At 40.3% G+C, this 25,235-nt stretch overlaps 1 protein-coding gene across 2 annotated transcripts in view; it reads left to right on the top strand.

Annotated features, from left to right (window-relative positions):
- SAMD12 (sterile alpha motif domain containing 12) overlaps window positions 1-25,235 on the top strand; it is a 482,055-nt gene that overhangs the window by 141,395 nt on the left and 315,425 nt on the right. Inside the window, exon 3 of one of the 2 annotated variants that reach the window (XM_014586075.2) lies at window positions 10,280-12,628. The exons of the other annotated variant lie outside the window; for it this stretch is intronic. Within the exon in view, the coding sequence (XP_014441561.1) occupies window positions 10,280-10,645 (366 nt within the window). The 3' untranslated portion in view covers window positions 10,646-12,628. Of the gene's footprint in view, window positions 1-10,279; window positions 12,629-25,235 lie in introns of those variants that run through there. 2 annotated transcript variants of the gene reach the window in all.

Here is a 25,235-nt window from a genome sequence, read left to right as displayed (position 1 = left end):
TAGACTCAGTTTTTCAAGGTAGCACTGTAGAAAGCTGTATGTCTCCGGCTGCTTTGTAACTAGCCATGTAATTGAGTTCTAGTCTGAGAAATACAAGTGGAAGTTGTTAGGTTGGCCTCCAGGAAAGATCTTTTTAAAGGGTCAGATTCTTCCAGCACTCAGAGACTAACGGGTTAGGAAATACCTGGTTTAAATGGGGGCAGGGGATGGAGGTAAGCCAAGGCAACCATGTGACCCAGGCAATTTCTGGGAGATGACTAATCTAAAAAAACTTTTACAGGACTTAGCTATTGAGACACCCCAGACAGACGGGAATTTGGGGCATGACTTTCACTCAGTGGGCCAACTTGCAAAATTAGTGTTTCTGTACTTCTCAGACTCCATAAAATCACCTCATGCAACATTTTATGATAGGATTTTTACTTTTAATTCTGCTTCAGTGTTTGTTTTAATTGAGCTTCACCTGAGGGCAAGAAAAGAGATGGTGGCTCTGGATGAGGATTGACATGATGGAATTAGAGGGAAGAGAAAGAGACCAAGAGGAGAGAGAGGACGCAGCAGTGTTGAATCCGTCTCCTACCTCTGGAGACACCAGGATTATCACGGAATGTTTAGCCTCAGAACATTGCCTTTCTCCTCAGTTTCCTCAGAAATGATAAAAGGCAACATAATTTTGAAATGAGCAGCCACCTTTCCCTGAACTCATTATTTCAGGATGAACTTTGGCCTTATTAGAAGATTTTTAGACAGTCAGAAGGAGGGGACCTTGAAAGTGCTCTTCGCCTGTGGGGAGAGGGTCCTGAACAGTTACTTCTTTAGAAAGTTTGTTAAATGAGTGAATGATTCAAATAACTTTCCATCAAAGAACCTGCTTCATTAAAGATCCACTCCCAGTCACAGAAATAATCGCTTAAGTTGCTTAATTTCCCTTCATAATGCACTACTGGTAGGAGAGCTTATTTTCTAGTATTAAACCACACTACAGTGCATGATACATTTCCTTTTATTTGCCAGAAATCCCCATAGACAGCATTAATGGATTTATTTTAAATTGTTGTTTGTGAAATGAAAGCAAACTCCAAATAATTATATAAAATTGTTTTTTAATGTTTGCATAATTTTTTCATCATTAAAAGCCACCAAGCTCTTTAATACTGAGGCAGATTCGGCCATTGAACATAAATTGTTACCTTGATGCTTTTAGTATCTCTGCCGCTCGTGCACGCACGCGCGCGCACACACACACACACACACACAGGCATTCTCGGCTCTGCATGGTTATTTATAGTACTTGTCATATTAGTGCTCTATTCTGGCAAATGTATTGTTTTGGCATGAACCTTAATAAGAGGAGGAAACTGTCCTGGAACTTCTTGGAGACCAAGTCTATGTACTTGTCCTGCTGTGCAGAACCGGGCAAAGGACTACCTCGTTTTATCATCTGAGCAGCCCTGGTTACTCCTAGCCATTCATCTCATGCTTGGACTACTTTCACAGGACTGTAGGTCGGTTCTGAGAAAGCCTGCAAAATCTACTTGCTAGGATCAAAGTGTGATTTTTAAGATGCCTCTCACAGAATTGCAGAGGTAGCTGAAGATTTCAACAAATATTTGCTTTGAATTTATATTTTTATTCACTGAAAACTGTAATGAAATGTGCCCTTAAATTACTCTAGATTCATATACACTGGAGACTATTAGTGCTTCAATTTTCCTGGGTTTTAGGCAGATATTAGATAAAAAGCTTTTCTTGTCATTCATATATTCACATTTCATTGACACCTAACCCAAGATTGTAAGACAATGGCTGCATAGTTGTAAATATTGGGGGGGGGTGTTTTTTGTCTCACTAGTTGGTGAAAAACTTATAAAACTAGGATACTAAGATAAATATGCACTTGTCCTAACTCATCATTTTCTTCCTTTTTTTTTTTTTTTTTTTTTTTGCTTAAGTGCACATGTGCTCCCCAGAGACTGAGAAAGAGAAAGCACCCACAATGGAGCATTAAAATGCTGTAATCCCTTCTGCTTCATTTTTCACTCCTTTTGGGATTTGGGGCTTGCACACGCACACCCATGTACCCAGTGTATTTCATAAGCAGTCAGGTCTGTGACTCACACTGCACAGCCAGCCATGTGGGATCCAGTCACCTTAACCACCGTCCCACTGGCCGGCCCCATGATTTCTTATTTTGTATTCATCAAAACAGTCTCACTGGCCTTGTGAGTTGACTGACTTTATAGTAAATAAATGTGGCCAATGTGAACTTATATATTGGAGTTAATGGAAGATGGCTTTAGTCTATTACAGATTTGGAAGGTGTAGTTTTAAAATAGTCTCTTAATAGAATGGAGGAGAAGGGCTTGTGGCATGGCCATCCCCCCAGAAGGTGATTTCTCACTTTCTGTCTCTGTCTGGTGAGCGCATGCGACCTAATAGCAAAAACCTCTAAAAAAAATTAAAAAAAAAAAAAAAGTCTCCTAATAAACATCACAGTTAACAAAAAGTTCAGAGTATGGTCTTGCCACTCAAGTGTGGTCTATACATCAACCAACCTGGGAGCTGGTTAGGAGTGTATCATCTTGGCCTCCACCCCAGACCTACTGCGTCAGAATATGCATGTTAACGGAATCCCCCGGTGATTCCTGTGTTGGTTAAAGTCTGAGAAGCGCTGTCTGAGACTGAACAGTAAGGGTCTCTGCTGATACATTTGTAATCTGCAGGAGTGACTATTACCATGTATGAACACACATGGTAAAGGTGCTTTCCAAATGCCACTCCAGAAGGCTGATGTCCAAGCTGGGTAGATTCCTAGGCCACGTCCACAATGGTGACCTAATAGGCTTCATGGGAACTAGATTTCTGTGTATGTTTTTAATTATTTTATATTTTAAATTGATAAATAGAAATGATATATATTTATAGTATACAACATGTTTTCAAACACTGGACTGGCTAAATCAAACTGATATTTGTGTTACCACACATACTTATTTTTTTTGTGGTGAGAACATTTAAAATCTACTTGAATCAATATATACTTAAAAAGCTTCTCAGACAATTGTGATGAGTAGCTAGTTTTATAGAAAACAAGACCTTGAGAAAATAGGATTTTAAATTGACAGTTTTTTCAAGTTTGGGTAAAGAGAGAATGGGGAAAAGGAAGGAAAATGAGAAAAAGAACTCAGGCCAGATTAGCTGTAAAGTACCCCGTCTTAATCAGTTTGGGGCATTTGAGAAGGTTAAGAGAAAATGGAGATGACAGAGTGCCCAGAGAGCAGTGTTCCCCATCCCACAGCTAGTGTGGGGCTGTCTTATACGGACCACTTTGCTAAGCATTGGCGGGCAGGGACATGAGCAGTCAGACACCCTCGCTGTACTCCAGCTCTCTCGTATGCTGGAGGAGACCAGAATGTCAGCAACTGTAATCCAAGGAAGAATCAAACAAATATGAAAAAAAAGGTAAAATAATTATCGTATTCCCCGTAGAGGAGTATAATAATCTATCCTCCATAGAGGAAGAACGATTGACTTTAGTGAAATGAATCAGGAGTGACTTCTCAGAAAAGAACCCACATCACATTGTTCTAGGCCATGTTCTAATCGCATGTGAGGTGGACTGCTGTGGAAAGAAAAGATGGAGAAGGAGGTTCAAGGACAAAAGCAAAACTCAGCAATATAGAAGGTATCTGGGAGCCCAGGTCAACAGCCACTCTGATGCACGTAGAGAAGAGGCATGTGGTAATGGATGGCCTAAAAGTATGCTTCGTTGCTTCATGTGGAAGACCAGGATTTAATTTTTTTTTTTTTTTTTAAGTTTTGCTATAGGGTGCTTGCTGGGGAGAGAGAAAGGCAAAGTGAGAGATCACCTTTCCACCACCCAGAGGGGATGGCCACACTGCTTTGCCTTGTGTCAGGATTCTGAGCATACAAACACACACATTCCCAGAGTGTTTTTCAAGCTACCAGATCAGGGGTTTGAACTGCCCAGTTGGCCATGTGGGATCTAGCTACCTTAATCTCTGCCCCACCTGCTGGCCCGAGAACAGGGTGTCTTATTGAGGACAGTTTTTAGTTGTTATTGTTTTGTTTTATTTTTGTTTGTTTGTTTGTTTGTTTTGAGGCTTTTGCTATAGGGCACGTGCACTCACCAGAAAGACAGAGACAGAAAGCGAGAAATCACCCCCCAGGAGGGATGGCCATGCTGCAATCCCTTCTCCTCCATTCTCCTCTCGGGATTTTGGGCATGCACACACATGCACCCAGAGTGAGTTTAAGCCACGGGGCTGGGACTCGAACCATGGTCGACTACATGGGAGTCCAGAGACATAGCCATTATACCAACTGCTAGTCCCTGAGGACAGTTTTCTCTGGATGGTGGCTTTGACTGACAACCTTGTTGATTCTTTTGAGGAAACTCAGAGATCAAGAAGGTCAGCACACTTTATTTTGTTTATTTATTTATTTTTATTGTTACTCAAGGAAAGAGATGCTTGAAGATCTTGGCCTTTTATCTGGTAGTTCAGAGTCTTTGGCAATGATTCACAAATTGTTTGTGCTTTTATACACACACTGATGTTTTATCAGCTTTCAGTTTTCATCAGTTCTTCCCTAAACCTCAGGTCCCATCTCCTCCTCAAGCACATGTAACTGATATTCAACACTATTTTATCTTTTAAAGAGCATTTTTAGGCCATCAGAGCACTTTCATGTATTATGGCTTCATTGAAGCTACAGTTCCACCATCCAAGGAAGGTCATAGAGGTATTATTGCCATATAACTTTGACTTGAGGTCAAGCAACTTTCTGTACATTTGCCTAATAGATTTTGGAGCTAGAAATAGATCAAGTTAATTGTCCTTTCCACAATTCCACACTTTTCCTTATTCCTTTACTAAATTTTTGTAGTAATCATTAGTTGTAGGTAACAATATTTGGTCCTTTTCTCCTTCTGTAGTGGGGAGAGTCTGAACTTTCTGGTCCCCTGTAGTAGAGTGACTCTTGCTAATGAGACAGGAGTGGGGATGATTTGTGGCATGTTCAGGCTACAGTATTTAATTATTAGTTTGAGACCAAGTGCCACTTTCTCTGCCTGTGGTCATCATAGAAACCCATGTCAGGATGAGGCCTCTGTCAATGTAGGTTTCAACTGTAAGAAGCTGAAATTCTATACTGGACATGTGGTGTGGGCAGGAAATAAACTTTTGTAAAATCACTCAGATTTGGGGATTGTTTGTTACTAAGCACACCTAACCTATCTTGACAGATACAGCCTTCACCACATTCCCATCTAAACCAGCATGTAGTCACTAAAGAATGAGGGGGTTGTAAAATGAACTCATTAAGGTGATACAGCATATACCTAAAATAGTACAAAATTCTACCCTCTTTAAGGGAAGAAACTGTTTACCCAAGCTTTAGCTGCCGTTTTTACTATGCACCTCACACCTAGTAAGTGCCCTGTCTATATCTTTCAAATGAATGAATAAATAAATGAATACTTCTATTTTAAAATAGACACCGAGTATGGTCTTTAAGACCTATCTTAGCAATATCGTTTCTACTTATTAATATTTTCATATTTTTCATGTTATATACAATAAGCCACGTGAATTCTAAGTGTGCATAGTTTCATAAGAAATTTTATTTGGATAAAGTATATCCATGTTACCACTAAATAGGTTTCAAAGGAAAAGGGGTTGCTTTAGTGACATTATTGAAAATTCAGAGCAGAGATTCTCCAGTGTGATTTGGTGATATGCCTGGAGTTATCCACGTACCTCAAGGAGTGTTGTGAGGTAATAAATGTTGCAGGCATAACATGCCGATCCAGCAGATCTTAAATAAAATATATTAGGGTATATTAAGGTTTTTATTTTATATTTCATTGCAACCCAAGCTCATTCTTCTTCTCTGTCTTTTATATACCATACTAATGGGCCTGTCTTCAGGGAAACAGCATATAGTTGTGTAAGCAGGATCCTTAAACAGAGACTGATTTTGTGACTGAATAGCCTTTGAAAAGAATAAATGGGTTGCACAACGTCTTCTTGGAACGCCAAGGTAAATTTGTCTCACCTGGAATCAGAAGCGTACCAGGCTGGAGAACGGTGGCTGTGTTTGACTTCCTGTACCCTGTTGTAGCACATTACCTGCCTCCTTTCAACTTAATTGTCTGCTTCCTGTTCTGCTGTTTAATTAGTTCTGTGTTGGTTCATTCTTTCCACTTCCTGACTTTCTTCCTTTCTTTCATATTCTCCATCTGTTTCTGTCTTCAAAAATTTCACTTTGGTCTTTAAGTTTAATTGATGGTTCCTCTAACATTTCAGATTTCATTAGCATTTCTTATCAGATCTCTTACATTCTGTTCAGCCATTTTTTACACATCTAAAAACTTTTAAACCTTGATTAAGGGCTGTATATAAGTTCTCATTAAAAGGCATCATTTTTTATCAGTAAATAAATGTTCCCAAATGCTGGTGATCCTTATAAACATCTCCTAGATGCTTAAGTCCCAAGTAGACCAATGTTACCACTTTAATACTACAAATTGTGTTTTTTCTGAACATAGTTTTTGAAAAATTTCTGTAATAACCGATGATTATTGAGCACCTAGATGTGCCAGGCACTAAATACTTGGCATATCTTATCTCAGTTAATCCTTACTAAAACCCTAAAAAATGGGTGACCCAGTAGTATAGCAGTAGTGCAATGCTGTACACTTCTGAACCCCTGGGAAAAGTCCTCAGGTGTGTGTTCTGAGGCCTCCCTGCACATGCCAGCCACACACATGTCCCCATGACCTGGACTGATTGAGGCTTGAGGCAGATTATAGCATGGAGACCCTTTGGAGGGGGTGCCCATATCTATCGTCGTTTCTCTCTTACTCATGGAAAAAATAAAAAGAACTCTAATAAGTATTATTGATATTCCCATTTTACAGATGACAAACTGTGACACAGGGAAGGCTCAGTCAGTGTCTGGAATCCACCCAGCTAGATAAATTCCTGGACAGCTAAAACCACCCCTTAACCACAAATGAAAGCATTCTTTAAAGAAAAAAAAAATTAAAGAGTCAAGGCAAATAATTGGTCAGAAGCCTACAATCTTTGAAGAGTAATTATCTTTCTCCCAGTGACAAAATGTGTTAACTGGTTTTCACTTAGTCATTACATACGTACTTATTTATTAACTGAACTGATCACGTAAAAATCATAATTCACTGCACTTAGAAGAGAAGACGTGTTTGACAAAGTCAATGTATTTGGGACTTGTTTAAAACTGAAAGAGAAAGTTAATGTCATGATGCCACACTTCCACAACGTTTCGGAATTTGGGCTTCTGACTCTGCCATGGTTCATTTAATGCTCAAGATTCTGGGGGTATATATCCCATGTCAGTTTGACCTCACTTGAGACACCTTTGGTTGTTTTCTGATTTGATACATCATTGTTTAAGTTCACCATGTACTCTTTAACATCGTTTGTTAGTGATAATGATGACAAGTAATATTTAGTGAAAATGGGGATCAGCAGTTGGCATAATGGCTATGTCGCTGGACTCCCATGTAGTCGACCGCGGTTTGAGTAATGGAAGCAAGAGAGCTGAAGAGGTGTATAAGAAATGTTAGTCATCTGTGACTAAATGTCAAGACAACAGACAGCATGGCAGCAAATGCAGATAGTGTGAGACGAGGCATGTCTTATTCAAATGAATGAATCCACACCACGGGAAGATTAAGTAACTTCCATTCCTTCTCACCTAATTTAAAGGATATTTATTAAATTCTTACTCTTAAACCCTGTATCTGCATAGACTGAGAAGAATGTGTGCAATGTGTGTATGTGACAGATGATTCGTATTCAGAATATATAAAGTCATATAAAGCAATAAAAGAAGGACAAACAGCCCAATTTTTTAATTTGGCCAAACCTTAATAGGCACTTCTCAGAGGCAGGTACTGAGATGTCTAACTGGTTCATGAAAATGTGCTCACTTCATTCATCCTTAGGGAAATGCTAGTTAAAACCACGATGAGATGTATAGTTTGTCACTCAGTAAATTGGCCAATATCTTTTAAAACTGAACAGTACTGAGAGTAGCAGATAGCATAATGGTTATGTCGCTAGATGCCCATGTAGTCAACTACAGTTCAAGTCCCAGACACAGCAACTTAAACTTATGCCAGATACATGTACATGCATGCCCAAAGTCCCAAAAGAATGGAGGAGAAGGGATTGCGGTGTAGCCACCTCCTCTGGGGGTTAATCAACAAAAAGTGAGAAATCATCTCACTTTTTGTCTTGCTGTCTCTTTCTATCTCTGGCAAGCATATGCAAATATCTCTGTCTTAAAAAAAAACAAAACTGAACAGTACCAAATTTAAGAAGGTAGAGTAATCAGAACACTTGTACATTGTAAATTAAAATATAAAATGGTACAACCCCTTTGGGAAAACTTAAACAGGGATTTAGAAAACTTAAGCCAGGATTCCTCAAACTTAAACATACCCCTAGGTATTCCGGGGAAATGGAAACATGTACCCACAGCAAAACTTGCACATGAATATTCATAGTTTTCTTCATAATACTCTCAAACTGTAAATAAACAATAACCAGCAAGAGAATGGATCGATGAATTCCAACATATTTATACCATAGGATTTTGTACAGTAGTAGAACATGTTTCTTGTGTGCACTGCAACATGATGGAATCTCAAAGATGCTGTGTTGAGTGAAAGCAGTCAGATCCAAAAGTACTATACCATATGGTTCTATTTGCATGAAATACAAAAACAGGCAAAAACAATCTTTGATAATAGAAAACAAAATTAAGTTACTGTGGAAATTGATCGAAAGAGGTTAAAAGGGAACTTCTTTGAGGGATGAAAATGTCCTATATTTGATCGAGGTAGGTTAGATAGGTGAAAACACTTGTCAAAACACATGGAGTTGTACTGTTAAGATCTGCACAGTTTAGTATAAGTACCTTTTACCTAAAAGTAAAGATTTTTGCAGCCAATGATACAAAATAGATGGTTTCCTCACCTTCATAGATTTTGTAGTTGAGTGGGTGAGAAAGATACTAAAGAATACATTACTTGTGCAGGGCCAGCCCTGTAGCACAGCAAAGTGATCCCACATAGCCGATGGTTCAAATCCTGACCACGGCGATTTAAGACACACTGGGTGTGGGGCCAGCAGGTGGTGTGGTGGTTAAGGCACTGGACTGCCACATGGTTGACCACAGATTGAGTCCTAGACCTGGTAGCTTGAAAATTACAGTGGGTGGGTGGGTGTGTGTGTGCGCGCATGTGTGCACATGCATGCCCAGAATTCTGAGAGGAGCAGGAATTTCTGAGAGACCCTCCCCTCTGTGGAGTAATTTCTTACTTTCCTTCTCTGTATCTCTCCAGCAAGTACATGTGCCGTATGGCAAAACCTAAAACATCAACAACCACAAAATACAGGGTACCTACAAATGTGTGTCAAATACTGATGGAATGAAGAAAAGAAGGAAAAAGGATTGTGGTGTGACTATACCCCATTGACAGATGCTTGCTTGTGTGTGCTCGCTCTCTTGCTCGCTCTCGCGCTCTGTCTCTTTCGGGAGTGCACGTGCTCTCAGGAACGAAGGAAGGAACTACTTGTGATGAGTCATGTGAAATGATCCGAGGGGAGCATACGCAAAAACTAACACAGAGGGGCTATTAGACCTCCCCAGAAAAGTGCCACTTAAATAGACTCTCCAAGGACTAGGAAGAGCGACTGTACTGAAATTGAAAAAGCAAAGAGGATATTTCTTAACATTCAAAATGATAGTGTTCATGCCTTCAAGGAACCGAAGTCTAGCATGAGTGGAGCACAGAGAAGGATGGGAAAAGTGGATGCAGGTTTTGCATTGAAAGATGGACATTGGCCAGTATGTGAAAAGTCTTGTATTTTCTATGAAGGGCTTTTACATTTATCCTGGGGCGATGAGAGGATGGTGCTTGGTTTTATATACTTTGTCAAATTTCATGAGTGTAGCAGAGCTTGCTGGGTTTCCACCAGTGTTTATTCCTCCCTTTTTTAATCATAACACATTTCTAACCTGGCATGGCTGTCGAGAGTACAAGTGTCATTCCCTAGCCTAACTCAGAACCTTCATATCCTAGCACATGTGACCATGTGGCTAAGTTCTGACCGAGAATGGAAGTGTTCTTTGACATTTTCTGGGGGCCTTCTTTAGGAAAGAGTTATAGCATGCCCACCTTTTCATCTGCTTCTTCCTGCTTCAGGTCTTGAACCTTGACGGTGCTGACCGAGCTCTTGGACTAGGTCCTAGACACTTCATGAACAAGAGTTCAAGCAGCATCCTTGAGTTACAACAGTACAAGAGAAGGAAGAGAGAGGAGAGAGAGGAGAAAGTGTCTTTGGATTTTTTGTTACTCCGTGCTGAACCTAATCCTAATGAACACAGATTTACGTTTTTGAAAGGACGACTTGGCTTCATTGTGATTTCTGGACACAAAGTATCATTCACTTTCTTATATTTTGCTTTCCTTTTGTTTCCTTGTCCCTTGGGAATGAAGATGATGAAAATGAAGCAATCCCTCCTCAACACGAAAAGCATTTTGTGGGTTTTTTGGCTCAATTTCTACTAGTAGCTGGTGTAAGGTACAGGAAAATGATACATATGATCCACAATTATAAACTAATTGCCAAGAATATCAGAACCAAGCTTCAATAAATGGGTTTTCCTTTTCTAGTTTGTATTCAGCAAAGTTGATTAGCATCTTAAATAGGAAAGTGACATGACTCACATATCTGAGTAAGTGCAAAATGTTAACATATGATAATGATTTGCTACATCCACACTCTCAGATTCCTTGTCTTAAAAAGTACACAGACAGTAAGGACCTAACTGATTTTACTCAGTAAAGGCGCTTTTTGTCGGCAAGGAGGAAATACCGGGACGGTCCAGAGAGAGGTGATATGCAAGAAAACCCTTCCTCCCCTGTATTAATCTGGATTTCCCAGGGTATTTCTGGAGAGCAGGGCTGCCCCCTTTCCCTTCTATTCCCCTACCCAAGCGTCCATTAGAATCTCAATATTCTAATCATCAACAATTTTTGTAGTTGTCTTGAACAATTAGATTTCGTTACTTCCTTTCAGTGTATTAAACAAAAGGAAAAGCCACCACGGAACACAATAAAGCAGAAGCCATTATAACAACTGTACTTAGAACAGAAGGAGGTTACAAGCTAAAAATGTTTTAAATTAGTTTTTAATGGGAAAATCAGAGGCATTATAAATCCATCACATGAACAGGGTTGTAGTTTCCAGTCGATATAAAGAAAAACATCCTGATAGGAAGGGTTTTAAAGCTCCGGAACAGATTACCGAAAGAAATTTGTCAAGGTGGTTTCTCTAGAGGTCTTTAAAAGGGAAGAAGCTCATCTGTCTCAGTTGGTTCAGAGGAAGCTGGGTAGGAAATGAGAGGCTGAAGTGGCCGGTGTTTGAAGATTTCTTCTACTCGAGTCTTTCAAAAGGTCCATGGGAAGGGTGTATCTGTGTCACCTTGGTTACGCAGAGATTTCTGATACATGACAAGAAAAAAATGAGAAATTGGATGTCATTACGATTAAGAAAATTTGATCATGGAAGAGAGGGCAGGACGGAAAGGCAAAGCATAGGCCATATTTGCAGTACAAAAATCCAGAAAAACCGTATGTGCAGAGTATAAAGAAGGTCTTTAAATCAGTGGGAAAAAATATCCCAGTTCAAAAATGGTCAAAAGTTTTGCATAGGCACTTCACAAAACGAGGTATCAAAATTGCCATTAAACATGTGGGGAAGATATTCAACATCATTACTTATCAAAGAAATGTAAATTCAAAACAAAATGAAATAGCATGGCATTTTTATTGAAATATACACAATTGAAACAGCACCAATACCAGGGTCTGGCAAGGATATGGAGCAGCCAGAACTGTCACGCATTGTTACCAAAGTGTAAATTGGTACAACCTCTTCAGAAAACTGACAGATTTATTTTTGTTTTCACTGTATTGTTTTTTAGAAAGTTAAATGATTTCCTGACTCAGCAATTCTACTCCTAGGTATTTACCTACGAGAAATTAAAATATATCCAAAGACTTGCACAACAATACAACTTTTTTTCAAAATGGCTACAGGTTAGAAACAATGCTGGCATGTACCAGTAGGAGAAGGGAAGAAAAAACTGAATACCAACTGTGGTGTAGTTGCTACATATTACACAAAAATGAAATACTGATACATAAAAAGTCTGACTAAATCTTACAGATATGCTGAGCAAAAGAAGACAAGTACATTGTATTATACATTTATGTGGGAGTCAAAAGAAAACAAAGCTAAGAGAAGTACTGAAATAGCAGTTACCCTGGAAATGAGGGTCTATGGGAAGGAGTTTGTGTCCATGAATGGGGGATGAGGAGGAACCATGAAAAGAAACTTGGGGTGATAGAAACATCTAATGCCTCCATTGAGGCTGTGATTGCAAAGTGAATACTCATGCAAAATATTATCACATTATACACTTAAAGGTGACTGGGCTTTACTGTTTGTGTACCTCAACAAAATAAAAATAACAATAGAATAAATTACATTTTATGATTCTGTATCATTGCAACATTGTCTAGTACTCCCATTAAAAATACTGTATAAAGCACCTGTCCTCAAGCATTTTCGATTGTGCAACTCGTCACTTAAATATCTGATGGAAAAATGAATGAAGGGTGTGGATGTAACACATACTTTCTTAACTGTGTCCCAAGTAATAGAATGTGATTGGGGTAAAGAGCATCACTATTGACAGCCTTCCTGATAGCTTTTCTATTTGTGTTGTGTATATGGCATTGATACCAGAGACCCACTGTCACCATGCACACTTACAGAAGTGAGTGATCTATTGTAACTCTCCAGCTATATGATTGACCTCACAGTGACTATGTTGGAATTGCAGAGTAACAGCGGATTTTGTTAGGTGTAGGCCTTTGGGGGTAATTAGTCAGACTGCAGGAATAGAATGTCATGCTGCATTTCATAGGTCAGCCTTTCAAAAACAGACAGACAAGCAGAACTTGGGGCATACTTGACCACGTTATAACGATGGGAAAGTAGACCTAGAATAAGAGGGTTAGGGTCACATGCTGGTTCTGTCAAATGTTATCTCTGATCAACCCACTTTTCATTTCTGAATTCTATTTTCCTTTCCTCTACAGGAAGGAAACTTAGAAGGTCGTATTGAAAGCTAGGATGAAATAATATTTATGCAAGTACTTAGCATAATGCATAATACTTACTAGGTTAAAGGTACATTGCAGTCCCCCCTCTTCAGTCTTCCCAGATGCTACAGGAAGCCTCCAGGTGTAAAGTTCTTCCTTTTGCTAACCACCGCATTGTTGGCTAGTCTTAACCTGAATAGTAGAAGCCTGGGCTACTTTAAACCTTATAGGACAAAGGGAGCTCGCATAGGAATGAAGGCATCCTTGATGCACATGGAATGTGGCCTGATGGCCTTCCAGCTCCTCCTCATCCTCTGTCTCTGCATATTTATTGAAGTTAGTCTACCTTCCCCTAAACTCTCCACAAGACTTACTCTCTTCAGTTGGATACATTTCCTAGAAGATATTAACACTCAAATCTCAGATCCCATGTTGTATGTAGCACAATTGTATAAAATGGCTTGAAAATAACAGTACTGAAAATCTAGAGCCACTGTACCCTGAGGTGGTGGAAAGTCGACCTGCTCTTTACGGTGTCCTCTGAGTGCTTCTCCAGATCCACCCTGCACCCATCCTTGCCTACCCAGACCCTGGTAAGACCACATCACCCAGCCTTCTTTGCCCTGTGACTTCCGATTTGGAAATGCCAACAGAAGACCAGAGGGAGGAAGAGAAGGAAGTTGAAGTATGTATTACCCTGCCCCGCCTCTGCTGGGCTGGGGTTTGACAGTGGCAGCATTTGCTTCCTGAGACAGTGCTCCTGTCCAGCAGCACCCCTATTTTGATGGCTCCTCTCCCCTGTGGTTCTTCAGGCCTAGAGGTGGTTTCTGCCTCCACCATTGCTAGCATAGAGGTTCTTTGCCTCTCCTTTCTTCCATGAAGCCCTCCTCTACCCTACCTTTGTCAATAATAACTGTAATAATTTTCTCTGTTGCCGTGAAGAGCGAATTCTGTGACATAAAGTAATGTGGATTTATTGTCCTACAGTACTGTATACCAGAAGTCTGACATGGATCTCCCTTGGCTAAAACTAAGCTGTCAGAAGGGCCGATTTCTTTTCTGCAGTCTCTAGGGGAGAATCCATATCCTTGTGTTTCCCAGCTTCTTGAAGCTGCTTACAGTCCTTGACTCATGGCTCCCTTCCTCCATCTTCAACACCAACAAAAGCAGGTCAAGTCGTCCTGTCGCATCTTTCTGGCCTCATTTGTGCCAGCTTCTTCCACTTTTTAAAATTTATTTAGGTATTCTGAGAGAGAGAGAACACATAAGTACGTGCTTCCACCCCAGCAGAGTCTTGATGCCATGATACCTTGGCCTCCAGCCAGCCCCAGATCATGGGCACCTGTGTGTGTGTGTGTGTGGGGGGGTACTAAGGGAGGTCTCTGGACTTGAACCCATAATCGTCCCCTATAGGATTGACTCCCAGAACAATGTGTTTTACCGTGTAGCCCCACCACTTCCTCTTTTAAGGTTTAGTCCACCCAGATAATTTGGGAAACTTTGCTCATCTCAGGTTCCTTAACTTTAATCATACCAGTCATGATCTTTTGCCATGTAAGGTAATATATTCATGGGTCCCCAGGGTACTGATTAGGACGCTTTGGAGGCCATTATTCTGCCTATAATACCAGCCATCATTAAATTCTCATTGACCCCTTTGTGCTGTCTCCTTCCTGCCAGGTCCCTGATTGACAGGACATTGTTTAGTTCTATGCCATAGTGTGTCTATGATACAGGTATTGTTTCACACATGAGTAAACTGAGGACAGAAACCAGTCCTCCTGGTTTGTATTTTGCTATAACAATATTGAATGATGTTAATGATATTAGTCAAGTTTATAAAAATCAGAATATCCAGGCCAGCAGGTAGTGTGGTGGTTAAGGCAACTAGATCCCACATGACTGACTGCCAGGTTCAAGTCTTGGACCCGGTGACTTCAAAAATACACTGGTCATGTGTGCATCCATGCACAAAATCATAAGAGGAGAATGGAGAAGAAGGGATTATGGCATGGTTATCCTCCCAGGGGGTGTTCCTTTATTCTCTTTGCAAGAGAAGTATGTATAAGAAATTGTTACAGCTTTGGTGTGAATTGTTTTAATGTGTTACCTTTTCTAGGAGTGTGAATCTGGCAAAAGAAAATGAATTCTGGAGTTGTAATGTGGAAGGTGGTCTTTGTAAACCAGGCCGTCTAGTTTACTGAATATTAGTGGATGCCTTTGGTGCATGGGTTTTCAATCCCATCAGAGAATGAGCCGCTCTTTCTCCTTATTGCAGTTCCTATGTGCTAATCAGTACCTAAGAAATCATGCTGGTAACAGCACATGGACGAGAATAGTCCAAGTGAAAAGTAAGGGCTTAAATCTGCTGATCATGACGGTACAACTGTAGACAAATGGGGAATAAATTCCTAGTAGACAGACCAGAGCCACCTGCAAGCCTCATTGAATAGATTCGTTGCTGTGAAAACTGTATAGAACCAGCTGTTTAAGTCGCGTAGCTGTGTAAGATCAGAGGTCATCGTGATCATGATTGCCTGAATTCCTTGACCACCATATTCCCAAAGCCTAGAGAGGATATCCCCTAAACATTTGTTAACTGAGTAAATCAGAGAAAGAGGGCAATGAGAGAAAGAAGTGACATTTCCGAGTTTTTAATTACCTCTACAAAGGCAAAGGTGGATCCTATCTCTTGAGAGTGGACCATTCAGGAGTTGACAAGAAGAGTATTGGTGATCAAAGGCAGCATCCCTAGGGGATTTTAGCTGTTTCTTTCATGAGGGAATCTCAACTAATGTATTGTTCTCCTTATAAATGGACAGTTTTTCTGTTTTTTGTTTGTTTTTGGTTTTTTTTAAGAGGTTTATGCCTTAGAGCGCCAGTGTTCACTGAAGACAGAGAAAGTAAGAAACCATCCTCTAGGGAGCCTGGGCACATACACACACATGTCTAGCTCGATTTTCAAGCCACCATGTCCAGGACTCGAACCACAGTAGGCCATGTGGTAGTCCAGTGACATAGCCACCATGCCATCTGCTGGCCCCAAGCAATAGTATCTTAAAATCACTCATTGAAAAAAATCACTCATCGAGGTCTGACATACAAAAAGCTTTATATGTTTACTGAATACAACTCGCACTACACCCATGACACATCACAACCTATGCCATAAACATATCATATACCTCCAGCTTCTGTATTTTTGTTATGTGACAAAAACACTTAAGATCTCTTCTCTTAGAAAACTTGTAAGTATACAATACAGTTTTGTTAACTGTAGGTCCTGTGTGTATGGGAGGTCTCAAAATTCATCTTGCATAACTGGAACTCGGGGACAGTGGTAATTGTACCACAAAACTGTATCAATAATGCATACATAATTACTCCCAGTAGAATATCATAAATCAACTAGGAGTTCCACCTGGCTAACACACGTAATTCCATTCTTCAGATGGTCACATGACCACTTTATCCACACAGCTGACTTCATCGAAGTCTCTGCTCACATGTTCCCTTCTCAGGTGAGGTCTCCCACCCTACTCTCAACCTTTCCCATTCCTCTATCTTTCCTCATAGCGCTTATTACTGTATAACATTATCGTGCACAACAATTTTAAATTACCATCCCCTCTAGAGTGAACTTCCATGAACTAAACTTTCTCTGTTTAGTTTCTTGTTGTGTCTCTTGCGGGGAGAAAAATACTTGATACAAAATTGGCACACAGAATATGTTTACTAAATGAATAAATCTGGCTTCCAATCCATCTGGGTGGGCCAATCATTCTGAGACTTCAGGTTTCTCATCTATTAATTTGAGGTAGGGGTGAGAATGACAGCATTGGCTCTTTTAAAAATTATGCCAGTCCTGTGGCATGGTGGTTAAGGGAGCCAGGTTCCCATGACCAACCATGTGGTTTGAGTCCTTGCCCTGGCGACTTCAAAAGCATGTGGGACTTGTGTATGTGCTTTCCTTAAATCCTAACAGAGTAGAGAAATGGAAGAGAAGGGATTTCAGTGTGATCACACACTGCTGGGGATGCGGAGTGCTTTCTCCCTCTCCCCTCTTTTTCTCCCTCTCTCTGTCTTTCTCAGGCATGGCCCTCTATTTTTGTTCGGTTTGGTTTAATTTGCAAATCTGTGAAAGATTGTGACATAGCACCTAACGGTGGGTAGTCAGGCATGTGAGTTTCTTTAATGTTGTATACACTCTTCAGGAGTATAAACATGGAAGAAACTTTGTTAATATTAATGATCAAAATATGAATGGTAATCAAATTTCATCTTTGAGACAGAAAGTCAAAGTTGTTCACTGACCATTAAATACAAGAAATCATCAAAAATTTCATGGAAAGTGTGTCATGAAAAATTATGCATACATTTCAGGGCCACCATATTCCCAAAGCCTAGAGAGGATATCCCCTAAACATTTGTTAACTGAGTAAATCAGAGAAAGAGGGCAATGAGAGAAAGAAGTGACATTTCCGAGTTTTTAATTACCTCTACAAAGGCAAAGGTGGATCCTATCTCTTGAGAGTGGACCATTCAGGAGTTGACAAGAAGAGTATTGGTGATCAAAGGCAGCATCCCTAGGGGATTTTAGCTGTTTCTTTCATGAGGGAATCTCAACTAATGTATTGTTCTCCTTATAAATGGACAGTTTTTCTGTTTTTTGTTTGTTTTTGGTTTTTTTTAAGAGGTTTATGCCTTAGAGCGCCAGTGTTCACTGAAGACAGAGAAAGTAAGAAACCATCCTCTAGGGAGCCTGGGCACATACACACACATGTCTAGCTCGATTTTCAAGCCACCATGTCCAGGACTCGAACCACAGTAGGCCATGTGGTAGTCCAGTGACATAGCCACCATGCCATCTGCTGGCCCCAAGCAATAGTATCTTAAAATCACTCATTGAAAAAAAAAAAATCACTCATCGAGGTCTGACATACAAAAAGCTTTATATGTTTACTGAATACAACTCGCACTACACCCATGACACATCACAACCTATGCCATAAACATATCATATACCTCCAGCTTCTGTATTTTTGTTATGTGACAAAAACACTTAAGATCTCTTCTCTTAGAAAACTTGTAAGTATACAATACAGTTTTGTTAACTGTAGGTCCTGTGTGTATGGGAGGTCTCAAAATTCATCTTGCATAACTGGAACTCGGGGACAGTGGTAATTGTACCACAAAACTGTATCAATAATGCATACATAATTACTCCCAGTAGAATATCATAAATCAACTAGGAGTTCCACCTGGCTAACACACGTAATTCCATTCTTCAGATGGTCACATGACCACTTTATCCACACAGCTGACTTCATCGAAGTCTCTGCTCACATGTTCCCTTCTCAGGTGAGGTCTCCCACCCTACTCTCAACCTTTCCCATTCCTCTATCTTTCCTCATAGCGCTTATTACTGTATAACATTATCGTGCACAACAATTTTAAATTACCATCCCCTCTAGAGTGAACTTCCATGAACTAAACTTTCTCTGTTTAGTTTCTTGTTGTGTCTCTTGCGGGGAGAAAAATACTTGATACAAAATTGGCACACAGAATATGTTTACTAAATGAATAAATCTGGCTTCCAATCCATCTGGGTGGGCCAATCATTCTGAGACTTCAGGTTTCTCATCTATTAATTTGAGGTAGGGGTGAGAATGACAGCATTGGCTCTTTTAAAAATTATGCCAGTCCTGTGGCATGGTGGTTAAGGGAGCCAGGTTCCCATGACCAACCATGTGGTTTGAGTCCTTGCCCTGGCGACTTCAAAAGCATGTGGGACTTGTGTATGTGCTTTCCTTAAATCCTAACAGAGTAGAGAAATGGAAGAGAAGGGATTTCAGTGTGATCACACACTGCTGGGGATGCGGAGTGCTTTCTCCCTCTCCCCTCTTTTTCTCCCTCTCTCTGTCTTTCTCAGGCATGGCCCTCTATTTTTGTTCGGTTTGGTTTAATTTGCAAATCTGTGAAAGATTGTGACATAGCACCTAACGGTGGGTAGTCAGGCATGTGAGTTTCTTTAATGTTGTATACACTCTTCAGGAGTATAAACATGGAAGAAACTTTGTTAATATTAATGATCAAAATATGAATGGTAATCAAATTTCATCTTTGAGACAGAAAGTCAAAGTTGTTCACTGACCATTAAATACAAGAAATCATCAAAAATTTCATGGAAAGTGTGTCATGAAAAATTATGCATACATTTCAGGGTGTTTTCTGTTTTGTCTTGTTTTTTTTTTTACCAAAATAAGTTCATAATTTTGATTCCATTTACCATGAACTTGTTGAAACCCTGTCATAAAATGTCATGAAACTCACTAGATGGCCATGTTGGTCTCACTGTGTCAGGGGTTGAGTGATTGACAGAATTTCATCTTCATTAAAGCAAATTATAAGTGACCATATTAGATGGTACAAGCAGGAAATAAACATATACAGTGATTTAAAACTAGGTTCCTAGATTGTCAGTCTTTTTCGATTTACAAATTTAAGTGTATGTTTCCTCATAAAAAAGTACCTGTTAATGCAAAATAGTGTCTCCTTAAAATGTCAAGTGCAGTGAATTACTAAGATGTTGCTGATGGTTTGTGTTTTAACCTCACACGCTCCCGGTTATTGTCTTGATTATTACAAATAGCTGATATGCCTTCTGACATGATTATTACTTTATTAAATAATTTTGTTTAATGCCCTTATACCTCCTCTACAGCTCTCTAATAATTTATTCATAAGGTTCATCATATTCTGCATAAAGTTAGCATGATTATATTTGTACCTGAAATTTTTTTAGATTGAGATAGATGGCAAAGATCAGATACTTTAAAGATACTTTGCCGCATTGCCCTCTAATTGCCAATTTTACTGAATGTAAAATGTATTTACATTCTCTTCCCTGGGAATAATTCTCAAAAAGCCAATGAAACCCTGTTCAGTTTAGAGGAAGCTTTCAGGTAGGTGCTTCTTGGACCCCTTCTGGAGGAGATTCATTGTAAAAAATATCATAATATCCTCATTATAGGATGAAGTGTTTTCGATGGGTTCCCTGAATTACTGATCCTTGGTCAGCTTTAAAGCAAGCAATGAATCGGATACCTGCTTTCCTTACCCTTCACTTGGTAGGCATTCAGTCAGAGTTGGAGTTCAAATGTGTGAAGTAGAGTGAGTTATGACAAGTTATGATGCTCTTCCACTCAAAAAGTCTCCATTGAAATGCCCAACAATGCCCGTTTTGGGAAGGTAGACATCATTCTCTATCAAGGGTCTGACTTATTACATTCAAGCCTCACTTCATGTCTTTGAAATGATGAGGTCCTGTACCTATAGAACTAAAAAGTCTACTTCTCACATTTTTTTGGAATAAAAATAGTGAATAGTCATTTAACAAATGTCATTCTTTTGAGGAACAAGATTGCCTGGATTTGAATCCTTGATCTTCCAATAATTATGTGATCTTACCTAATTTGTAAACTGGAAATAATTATTGTAATCTGGGCCAGCCCCAGTATCATAGTCACAGCACAGATCTCTGCAATGCTGAATCCATATGGAAAGGTTCCTGGTGTGCATGCCAAGGTCTCCCTGGACAGATACACATATGTGTGGCTGTGTGCTGGGCTTGCTGGAAGGGGGTTGCAGCATGAAGACCCTGTCAGGGTACTTGTCTCCTTTCCTCTCCATTTCTCCTTTCCTTTCTCCTCTCTTGCTCTCTTTCCATCTGTCATGGAAGGAATAAATATTTAAATATATATATATATGAGCTGGACCAGTTATAACCTCATGATTAAGGGAGCTGGATCACACATGGACAACCATGGTTCAAATTCCAGCCCATGTGGCTTGAAAAACATGCCAGGCATGTGTGGGTACATGCCCAAGATCCAAACAGGATGGAGAAATGGAAGAGAAGGAATTGCAGCATGACCACACTCTATTGGAGAGTGTTTTCTACTTATCTCTCTCTTTGTCTCTCTTTAGAGAGCACACATGCCCTCTAACAATTAAAAAGTTGTAACCACTTCATGAGGCTGACAGGAAATTAAATGAATTCATGTATGTGAGACTCTTGGAATGTTGCCAGGTTTGGTATCTTCCAAGGCAAACTAGCCCCTCCTTCCTCTATGGAGCCTTCTTATGTGTCTCCCTTTCTGACTGACTGTGAGATTTCCTGTTTAAGCCTGTATTCTGCAGCGTGATTATATTTAATAGGACTCTATTGTACCTCTGCTATTTTCTCTCATTCATGTCAGTCTTCCTGTGCTTCTGTAAGATCATCTAGGGCAGGAATTGTGATCAGCCATTTTTAAGTTCTCCTATGCTCCAATACCATGTAACACAGGACTTGCTAAGTCTTTGACTTCCAATTGTTGGTAAAAATAGATCAAATGACCCTCCTCTGCAAAGCCTGCTAGCATCTTACTTTCCTGTCCCCATGGAGAATTAGTTGGTTCTTTTCTCAGTGTTGCTTTATCTCTAAGCTCCCTCTTTCCTTCCCTTCCTCCCACCTTCCCTTCTTGTTTTTACTACAAGTCTATCAGTCAATTACCTAGCCAGCTATCACATATATATATATATGTGTGTGTGTGTGTGTGTGTGTGTGTGTATACAGATGTGTTTGTGTATATAAAATCGTGTGTTTGTATATATAAAATACATATGAGAGGGTGTATACATACATTTCAGAAATTTTTGCTTACAGGGCACATGAGCTCACCAGAGAGACTGGGAGAGGGCGAGAAAGTGAAAGTGAGAAATCACCACCCAGGGGGGTGGCCACACCACAATCCCTTCTCCCTCCATTCTCTTGGGATTTTGGGCATGTACACACATGCACCCAGCATGAGCTTTAAGCTGCTAGGTCTGGGACTCAAACTGCAGTTGACTAGTGACATAACCATTATGCCATCTACTGATCCCAATCAGCAAATAGTTTTTTTAAACTATGTTTATTCCCTTTATCTAGGAAAGAGAGAATCAGACACCTTAGACAGGGTCTTCACACCATGATCCTCCTGGAACCTTCCCGTATGGCCTCCAACACTGTGTAACAGTGCCCTTATCGCCTGTGCCACTGGTAGGGCCATCACCAAACTTCCATATTTTCCATTTCTATGGTGTGCCGAAACAATGTGAGGTTATAAATAGACAGTCAATAAAATAACCATGGCCCATATTTTTATGGAACATACAGTTTAATAATTATAAACTGCTGCAGAAGCTAGGATTGGCAAGAACAGGTACTCTGAATCAATAACAATGGGAACCATCTTAAGTTGTGTAGTTAAGGAAGGCTGCTCTTTAGAAGTTTATCTAAGCAAAAATCCAAAAGACAAGAAGAAACTATGTACCAAGATTCATGGGGAGGCAAGCAGGTGAGGAAAGCCAGGACATGAAGAGGGCACTGTATGGAGGGAGGTAGGAAGGGGCCACTGTGGAACTCAGCGGGCCAGAACCACTGGAGCTGAAGCCAGGGAGTGAACCATCATTGACAGTTGGGGTGATCACACACAGCCTTGCAGGCCTCGTCAGTGGTCCAAATATGAAGTGGGACGGGAAGTCAGCAAAATGTCCTCACGGTTCCATTTTCTGATGTGCATTCTGTGGTCATTCTGGTTGCTTCTGTGCTCAGTGTTTTAGAGGTGGACCAAGTTAGTTAGGAGGTACTTGTAACAGTTCTTACCTCTCTTATCCTATTTAACACTGTGTTTTATTTAATGATTAATTGACTCTACGTGTGCATCACTGGGTCCTAACATAGGCCTGCCATTTGTCAGAAAGTGTCGGGGAGACTAGTGAGATTAAAGGCCACCCTAGTGCATTCAGGGGATTGCTTCTCTTGTCTGTAACCTTCTAATGATCTCACCATGCCGTGGCCGACTGCCGCTGTCTTCTCCAAGGACATGCAGCATATGTGCTGCCTCTCTCCATAGGCGTCGGTGATCAAGTACGATGTCCCTTCTACTGAAGCTGCCATGGGAGAGAAAACCATATACTTCTCCGTATCTAAAGAATCATTAAGTTACCTGATGCTGAAGTTTTCCAAAGGTGTATACCTAGTTTTGTCTTCATTTTATTGTTGTTGTTAGTGTTGTTTAGTAGTGTTCAGGTACTTCAAGAAAATTTGCCTACTAACTTCAAATATGACTGTGGTTTGGAGTTTTCTACCTTCTACCCTTTCCCTCTTGTACTATTTTTAGGAGATATTTTCTCAACTATGGAGTCAAGTTTCTCTAATAATGTCCAGGTTTATTTACAATGGTTAACACAAGTAACAAAAATATCTACTTTTGCAAACTATTTACTGTTTATTGAATCATCAGAAAAGTCATGACACATTATTTACATGGAAAATTACATCATGGGAACCAGATTGTGTAATGGTTATGTTGCTGGACTCCCATGTAGTTGAGCACAGTTCGAGTCCTGGACCACCCAGCAGCTTGAAAATCTCATGCTGAGCATATGTACATGTGTCCAAAATCCTGAGAGGAGAATAGAAGAGAAAGCATTGCAGCATGACCATACCCCCAGGGGGTGACTTCTTGCTTTCTGTCTCTTTCTCTCAAGAGTGTGCATACTCTATAGCAAAAATTTCTTAGAAAAGTCATGGCATATTTTTATTTTCTTTTCTTTTCTTTTTTTTTTTTTTTTTGACTCCCCAGTAGAAGCAATTATATAAGTAGATGATGAGTATTATGGGATAAGAAGGAGTAAGAAGGGATTGCTGGTAGGTGGTATCACATTCAGAGAATGCTTCATTGAAAAGTTAATATTTGGGGCCAGCAGGTGGCATGATGATTGGGGTTCTGGACTGTCATGTCACCTACCACATTTCAGGTCCCACACCTGGCGGCTTGCTCTCTCACTTTCCTTTTCTCACTCTCTTGTGCTCGCTTGTTCTTGCTCGCTCACTCGCTTGCTTCCTCCCTCCCTGTCTCTCTGGTAGGTACATGTGTCCTGTATCAAGTTGAAGAATGGTAGTAACAATAAATGATGCTAAATGGATAATTCTTTTTTTTTTTTTTTGAAGAGGTTTATGCTATAGGGCGCGTGCACTCGCCCGATAGACCGAGAGAGACAGAGAGACAGAAAGCGAGAAATCACCCCCCAGGGGAGATGGCCATGCCACAATCCCTTCTCCTCCATTCTCCTCTTGGGATCTTGGGCACACATGCATGCGCTCCCAGCATGAATTTAAGCCACCGGGTCTGGGACTCGAACCATGGTCGACTACATGGGAGTCCAGCGACATAGCCATTATGCTAACTGCTAGTCCCAAATGGATAATTCTTAAGAGAGAGAAATAAAAGGCAACATTTAATAAATACTTGAAGAGCAAGTTATGAAGATTTATGCCAAGTGTCCCAGATCAGGGGGGCAGCCAGTGCAAGGGTCCTGAGGCACAAGGTGCCTGGTAAGTTAAAGGAAGGGCAAAGAATTTGGCCCGGGTAGAGAGGAGTGAGCTAAGAGAGATTAGTAGGAGGTTTGATCAGAGAGAGAATACAGGGACAGCTTGAGAAGAGCCTTGTAATCCACTGCAAGAATTTGGTTTTTACTTTGAGAGAAAGGGGGGGGAGCCAGTGCAGAGTTTTGTGCAATGAAATTACCAGTGTATCTTTCCATCAAGTGTCAGAGGGAGAATAATATACCAAATCTGTTTGTCTTGAAAGTCATGTCTTAGGTGTGGAATTGGAGTTTGCTGACACTGGCCTCGAGTAACTGTGACATACCTTCATTGCTTGGGTCACTTAATGTCAAATAATGGAGTGTCAGTTCTTCTCTAATGAGGTCCTGCAGCTTTTCTCCCTGCTGAGGAGAGATGGCCAGCACCATGGAAAGTAGATCAATAGTTGAAACCTCAATGACAGAAACTGCCCCTAAGGACCTAACTGTTAGGAAGAGACCCAGGCATAAATGAAGTGGAGAGGCAGCCCACAGAAGAGGTGAATAGTGGAGATTCCGGGGCTGGACTGCC

This window comes from Tupaia chinensis, unplaced genomic scaffold (assembly GCF_000334495.1).
Source record: "Tupaia chinensis unplaced genomic scaffold, TupChi_1.0 Scaffold000017_1, whole genome shotgun sequence".
NCBI lineage: Eukaryota > Metazoa > Chordata > Mammalia > Scandentia > Tupaiidae > Tupaia > Tupaia belangeri.
The sequence above is the reverse complement of the archived record's forward strand: the minus strand, read 5'-3'. Positions and strand labels throughout refer to the sequence as shown.